The 6,881-nt window shown below is 55.8% G+C and overlaps 3 protein-coding genes across 3 annotated transcripts; all 3 read right to left on the minus strand.

Annotated features, from left to right (window-relative positions):
- Nucleotides 1-115: 115 nt before the first annotated feature.
- On the minus strand, nucleotides 116-2,483 carry IE81DRAFT_326757 (mitochondrial carrier). The gene is made up of 4 exons (XM_025514904.1): nucleotides 1,649-2,483; nucleotides 1,242-1,485; nucleotides 867-1,089; nucleotides 116-721 (listed from the first exon to the last, which is right to left on the minus strand). The coding sequence occupies exons 1-4, from the start codon at nucleotides 2,092-2,094 to the stop codon at nucleotides 402-404; spliced, it is 1,233 nt and encodes a 410-aa protein (XP_025366389.1). The 5' UTR covers nucleotides 2,095-2,483; the 3' UTR covers nucleotides 116-401.
- Nucleotides 2,484-3,165: 682 nt separating this feature from the next.
- Nucleotides 3,166-4,024, minus strand: IE81DRAFT_41576 (hypothetical protein). Its single transcript, XM_025517324.1, has one exon. The coding sequence runs from the start codon at nucleotides 3,932-3,934 to the stop codon at nucleotides 3,488-3,490; it is 447 nt and encodes a 148-aa protein (XP_025366390.1). The 5' UTR covers nucleotides 3,935-4,024; the 3' UTR covers nucleotides 3,166-3,487.
- Nucleotides 4,025-4,575: 551 nt separating this feature from the next.
- Nucleotides 4,576-5,414, minus strand: IE81DRAFT_332493 (hypothetical protein; the record flags this gene model as incomplete). The annotated part of the gene is made up of 2 exons (XM_025515316.1): nucleotides 4,576-5,214; nucleotides 5,295-5,414. 2 exons carry the CDS (start codon nucleotides 5,412-5,414, stop codon nucleotides 4,576-4,578), a joined length of 759 nt encoding a protein of 252 aa, XP_025366391.1.
- Nucleotides 5,415-6,881: the final 1,467 nt, after the last annotated feature.

Consider the following 6,881-nt stretch of genomic DNA (forward strand, 5'->3'; position numbering starts at 1 on the left):
GCCATCAGCGCCGACTGACGCTCCGCTGCTTTCGCTCCACTCCACGCCTTTTTTCGCAGGTCAAGGCGCAGGCCGGCCAAGGGTGGCTGACACTCGAAGCTAATCAGCGAGCGCACGGCTACGGCACAGTCTGGTAATTACAATTGCGCACCTCGACAGCCTCGTGTAGCACCTGCAAATTCCCCCGTGTATCATGCTATTCCTTTCCTAGACATCGGCTCGTGCGATGATTGGCTTGATGAGGATCGAAGCGGGAAATTTGCTCTCCCTTGTTCCCATCCATTGCACTTCAACTCCCCGCGCGCCCCTTCGATCCGATCGCGCCGTGGCGTGGCATGCCTGCACGCTCTTTACACAAACCTCTCCCCCCCCACCTTGCTGTTGGAGGAGTCCGGTCGATATCAAGCGTGCCTTAATCTCAACCAAGCATTCCTGCCATACTCAAAGATGCCCCACCCGATAGCGCTGCTCGCAGCCTTTCTAGCGCATCTCAATCCCAATCCGTCCAGAAAAGCACCCGCACCTTCTTTGCTCAGCATTTCTCGCGTGAGCGAAATGAGCGTCGTGGAAGCGGATCTCTGCGATGCGGTGTTGGTGCCAAGGGCGACAGCGCTGGCATTGGCCTTGACGCTGATGGCGGACCGAGGTGTAGTTTGTAGACGCGTCTTGAGGATGTCGAAAGGATGGGTCAAGAGCGTCGCGGTTGTGCCCGCTATCAGACCTGCACGTGCGTATTTTGCGCGCATGGTAGAAAGGGACCAAGTCGAAGAGACGGGAGGAGTCGCAAACGGGATCAGCACTTGTGATTGACCCGAATCAGGGACAAGTACCGGCATAATCTTTGAAGGGTGATGATGAAGACTCACCGCTGGCCATGACAACCCTGGTCGAACCTGATCCTCGATCGGATACGCTGCCCAGCCAATGTTTGCAGCTCTCGTAGCAAGCCATGTACAGACCAGCGTAGGGCGCATCCCTAAGCGCCGTCGCCGTGAATCCTTGAAACAAGCCCCTTACACCATCCGTCTTGTAGATGTGCACCAGGGCGGAGGAAATCGACTTGTATGCGGTTGGCGCAAAATTAGACGACTGTTGTTGAAGACAGTGAAAGAAAGAAGAGATGCAAGAGGGGACAGAGAGAAAATGCGAAATTAGAGAGTACGCTCTGCACCTGTTCCGTGTTCCGCTACATCCGCAACTCCCTTCCAAATCCTTTCTCTCTCCTTTTCTGTGCTACTCACCTCGAAGCGCGCCTTGACTACGGTCACGGGACACAAGACAAAGCCTATCGCAGTTCGGGCCGCTGCACCGGTGGTCAAATTCCCAATAGCACTCAGACTTGCCATTGTGCTCTCCTTGCCCTTACCCTTGCCCGTGCTAGAGGTGATCTGGGGAGCAACGGACAAGATGGGTACGTTTGCATTGGACAAAAACCTTCTGAGTTCCGTGACCGAGTAAAAGTAAAGCGCTACGCCCGGCACATTCCTGAAGCGAAGGCGGCCAAAAAATTCGGCCGGGCGGGAGGAATGGATGTGAGTTGGGAAGTGAGTCAGCGAATTTCCACTGCTGAATGACAACGAAGAAGTGGAGCAGAAGGAGGCTCCCGGCCAAACAATTGCCCACTGCTCACGCTTCAAGGCTTCCTCACCTAACCACAGTGGGACCCGTTCCTCTCCATAAACCCTTCACACCTTCTTCATTCACCACATTTCTAGCAACGCCCACCAACCTCCTAGTTCTTCCCGTCGCGCTCCAGTCCCTGCCACGCGTGCCATTCCCATCATCAGCAGAACGTAACCTTGGGGATTGTTGCATGCGCGTCTTGAGCAGATCAAGAGGTTGTAGCAGCAGGCATGATGCCAGACCTGATGCGCCTCCCGATATGAGCGTTGCATAGGGCGGAATGGAGGCTTTAGACGTGACCTTAGCTTCAGACCGCGTCGAGCTGACTGAAGAAGACGAAGAAGGAGCATTCAAGGTGGCATGACTTGACGTACTGCTCGATCTCGCGCTCGTCAATGTTGCCACTGGGGTAGAGTCGCAATACGAGAGCATTTGAGCAGAGCATGAACCGACATTGATGCTTGACCACATTTTTCTTCCGCACTGCGTCCGACCTCGATGGCGAGTCCCCCCTCCGCTTCAAAGGAGATGCGGACCGTTTGTTTCTTTTTGCAGATCTGTACCTCCCCACGTCTGTCTGTCGTCCGCTTTTCCGTCCCACGTGAGGCCGCGCAACTCTCTCGAGAGGTCGAGGTGTCTCTCCACGCTCTTGGCAAGTTGACCTGAAATGGATGCTCAAAATGACCAGTCAAGGTAGTCTGGGGCGCAAGTGGAGGGCAAGAAAGCGCAGATCATCGGCGCACACCGTCAGAGTGCGAGTCTGCGAGCGGCAGAGTTAGGTTTGTGAGATGGTGAGGGTGCGGAAGCATTGCGGATCGCCTGACGCAGCGTTGAATTTGTGATTTGACGATGTGTCATGGTTGTGATTTGTAAGGCATATCAGACATCCACCAAAGGCCCGCCTAAGCAGCCATCATCAGCAGCAGCAGCAGCAGCAGCATGCAGCAATCAAAAATCAGCAACAGCGTACAGTACATGCAGGCGCGCGGTCATTACCTACAGGAATTTAATTGAAGTCAATTTTGATTGTGATGACACGCGCGGGCGCGTCCCACCAAAAACGCGTAATTGTAGGAAAGGCTGTGCTGTGTTGCTTTACAACCGTCAATCAATCATGGGCCAAACAATTTAAGATGCAAGTAGTGGAGGGACGAGCTAAGAGAATCGCACGCACCTCGCGGCAGGAGGCCGCGCTCACGCGCTTACCTTGGCACGCGCAAGCGTGCATTCTCATACACTCATGAGCGGCAACATCGATCAATCCAAATGTGAATGAGCGGTAGCTCGCACTCAAGACTGTCTATTCACATCCTGACTCTTTCTAATGAGCATCAAGTCGTTGATCATATTCAAACAGGCAAGGGCAAATCTCGTCCGAGCTTTCAGAGCCTGGTGCAGGTCGCTACGCTCCCTGCACAGGACAGTGTGTATGTAAAAGTATTGTATATGATCGTGTAAGAGCAAGAAGCAGACATGTACGGCCACACCACAGGAAAAGTGCCTGGTCCCGTCTGATCCCAGAAGCGGAGACCGGGCGCACTTGTGCGCCTGGCCAGGCCGCAAGCGAAGCGAGCCTAACCCTGTATGGTCTAGTCAGTATTGCGGTGGGGGACCACGCAAAAATCCTAGATGCCGTAGGTTTTTTTTGCTGGAAATTTGGTGACGGTGCGCCGGTCTAGTCGCTCGTAAAGCATGTCCCATTCATAGCCTTTACAGCACTCGACCAGAGAGGGTTCGTATTCGACATTGTTCAGCTATCACGCAGTCCCACTCGGAAGTGGGTTGATGCTTGAAAAAGGTACTTCCGTCTATGCAGTCATTCATCAGCACGTCCACTCGTAGTGTCTAGTCTTGAAGCCATGAATCACTGGCAAAGAAGATCGCTCGCCCTCGCGAACTTGTTCGATCTCGCACAGCATAGCTTTCGCTGGCGTGCAGACTCACTTCGAAATTGTTGGAAGAGTGTGCGAGAACAAAAGATTGTGGACCTCTCGCGCGTCCCAGTGAGAGAGCCCGTTCGGCATAGGGCGCTACGTCGGGATGGTCGCGCAATTTGCAACCTCGATATTGAATTCGGTGCATTTCTTGCCCCTGCCGGCGGTCGAATAGCCTCAAGGAAGCCCGCTTTCGCCGCCATTGTGGCTCGTTTTAGTTCCCCACGCTTTCTTCCTACATCTTCATGATCGTACGCCTCAGAGGCACGCTTCCACCGCTCTGGCCGCGGGGGGGGGGGGGGGGGGGGGGGGGGGGGGGGGGGGGGGGGGGCGCCGGTGCCGGTGCCGGTGCCGGCACCTGCTGCGCGCACGAGCATTGTTCAGGCGCTGACAGTCTCCAAGGTAGATCATGCGGCGGGGTTCGGCGCTTGTACGTTGGGTAAAGCGACGTTCACGGTTGGATCTCTGCTCGACCATCGTGATCGGTTTTAGCACGCTTCATCTTTGCGGGGACCATATCGTGTCGACACGCACCTAGTACACAAGCTGGGTTGGGGTTGGGGTTGTCTACGCGATCCTGGCATCAGGCTGCAAAGTATGCGGCTACGCGAATGCTGCATTCACCGATCCTCGGCGTTGGAACGGCGCGCATTGCGCAAAGCGCGCGCACCCAAGAAGACCACTCGCCGCGACGGGCTTTGGGCTCAGACATTACATTGCGACTCAGCTATACAGAAGACAAAAGTCAAGGAAGTGTCGGCAGCGAATAGCGAGGTCAATGCAATCACACTCAAATTGTCTGCAGTGAATCTATTGGTTTAAACGAAGCGCGTATGAATATTACAAGGATAGCAGGTGTCAAGACGAGCGAGTGTTGGTGGTAACTGCGAGGGTGGAAGAAAGACGAATGAGGTAAGAGCGTATGTCGCCTAGGGTAGGCAAACGTGGCGTGTCGCTGGTTTTGGTGGAAGGAAGAGGCGTGCAGCGGTCGGTCGGTCGGTCCGAGCGAGCCTCGAGCTTATGCAGCGCCAATGGCCTTCTCAAGGTCAGTGACGCCGAGCTTGTCCTCCAGAGCGGTGACGGCACCTCCAGTCGCCTTGTCGAGCAGAGCGTCAATGTCCGTGACTCCGAGAGCATCCTCGAGGAGCTTCACAGCGTTTCCAATCTTTTGGATGTCGCCGGGGGCCGCTCGCTTAGCTGCGCCGATGCCCTCCTCGAGATCCGTGACGCCGAGCTTGTCCTCGAGCTTGGTGACGGCGCCACCGGTCGCCTTGTCGAGCAGGGCATCGAGGTCCGTCACGCCAAGAGCATCCTCAAGGGTCTTGACGGCGGAGCCGATCAGTTGGAGGTCTCCGGAGCGCTTGGCAAGACCCAGGGCCTCTTCGAGAGAGGTGACGCCCAGCTTGTCTTCGAGAGCAGTGACGGCTCCGCCGGTTGCCTTGTCGAGCAGAGCATCGATGTCCGTGACGCCAAGAGCATCCTCCAGGGTCTTGACGGCCTTGCCGATCTTCACGAGGTCGGAGTCGGCACGCTTAGCGAGGCCGATAGCCTCCTCCAGCGAAGTGATGCCGAGCTTGTCCTCCAGAGCGGTAACAGCGCCGCCGGTGGCCTTGTCAAGCAGGGCGTCGATGTCCGTCACGCCGAGGGCATCCTCCAACTGTTGACGAAAGCATGGTTCAAAGTCAGAGAAATGAAGAGAAAATCGACGGTGAAGACCGTACCGGTGTTTGTACTCACGGTCTTAACGGCCTTGCCAATCTTGACGAGGTCAGAGTCCGCGCGCTTCTCAACGGGGACGGCAGAGGCGAAGCCAGCGAAGGCAACGATGGCGAGAGCAGCGGGGGCAGCGAAACGCATTTTGAAAGGTGAGTGTGGGTTGGATTAGGGTGGGTTTGATGGGCGTGTGTTGAGGGAGGTGAGGTGAGCGGTTGAAGAGACCGAGTGTAGTGAGGGAAGAAGATGGATGATTGAACACATCCGAAGCCCCTCTTTATAGCTTCTGTTGACCAGTCGGATGTGTACCATCCATCGGCTAGCCATAAGCGGCTCGCTTCCATGGAAAGTCATGCGACGACTAGCGTCAGGGCCCCAGCCCCTGCCCACCTAGACCAGGCTCAGCGACTCATTGTCGAGTGTCCGCACACGAACGTGCGGGTCGTCGTGTGGTCTTTGGTGAGGAGAGATAAGAGTGGACGCTAGTGAATGACTACGTCGTACGGATGTGACAACCTGATGGGGATGGCCGGGTGAGCGCTGCCTGTGCTAATCATCCGCTGTAGGGAACTTTGAGCGAGATTATGCAAACGCAGGCCAAGAGAAGCTAAAGGGGTCGTCGAATGTTGAATGCACAGACCTCTATGACCGCGCTACGAGATCGTAGGTATTCAGTCATTTCCACAGTGAATCGCCGTTGGAGGAGGCCCCCTCCCCCTGCCGGTCATGGCCTGAAGTCTGCTGCACTTCGGCACTGGGTATCCGCGCGTGAGAGGTTTAGCTTGCGCAGCATGAGATCTTCCTGCTTCTTGCAGACGGAACTGCGCTCGAGAGGCCAGGCAGGGTGCGTGGACATGCGACGGACAGGCGACAGGGTGGGTGTCCACCGATGTACGCGGTGGTGAGGTGGTGTTTGTAGAAGGGGAAATCGACAGAAGGATGGTTCTTCGATGATGAAAATGTCGCATTAGCGTCGTAGAGATAAGGCAAGCGTCGACCAATAAAGCGGATCGCGTCACGTCCTGCACAGCCGGGTCGTCGATCGCACACTCTGACTGCCGCAGTGCCTCAAGCCGCGTCGACCGGAGGTCGGACCGGAATTCAACGCAACGCGTGGACGCATGCAGATGCAAGGGTTGCATGCATCTACCGTAGAGTACATGCACATGCACATGCACATGCAGCTGAGCTGCTCTTTGAAAACTCACCGCGGACGGTGACGGACGGCTGGATCGGTGATGCAACGGTGCGCTAGCTCAGTTTGCGGGGTTCATAGGGGTCCAATATTTAGAAACTCGAAGGAGAAGTGTTTCGTGCGATCTCGTGCTCCACAACATCTCGAAGCATCGTCACATTTACATTATTTCTGTTGGTGGGACGCATGCGACTTTCTGCGCTCAATCACACGATCTTTTCGGCCATCGGATGAGCTTGCCTTCGGTCCACCGTCACTCGCAGGTCACAGCAGCACTCCTGCGGGATGGTGCCGAGTAGAGCACAGTTTCAGTATCACACGCAAATGCGAATCACGAGCAATGTTGCGTTGCGCCGCGTCACTTTGCCTCGGCGTCTGCATTTAGAGCTCGATTTTGCGGTCCGCGAATCTTCGGA

This window comes from Ceraceosorus guamensis (genome assembly GCF_003144195.1).
Source record: "Ceraceosorus guamensis strain MCA 4658 unplaced genomic scaffold IE81scaffold_134, whole genome shotgun sequence".
Taxonomy (NCBI): domain Eukaryota; kingdom Fungi; phylum Basidiomycota; class Exobasidiomycetes; order Ceraceosorales; family Ceraceosoraceae; genus Ceraceosorus; species Ceraceosorus guamensis.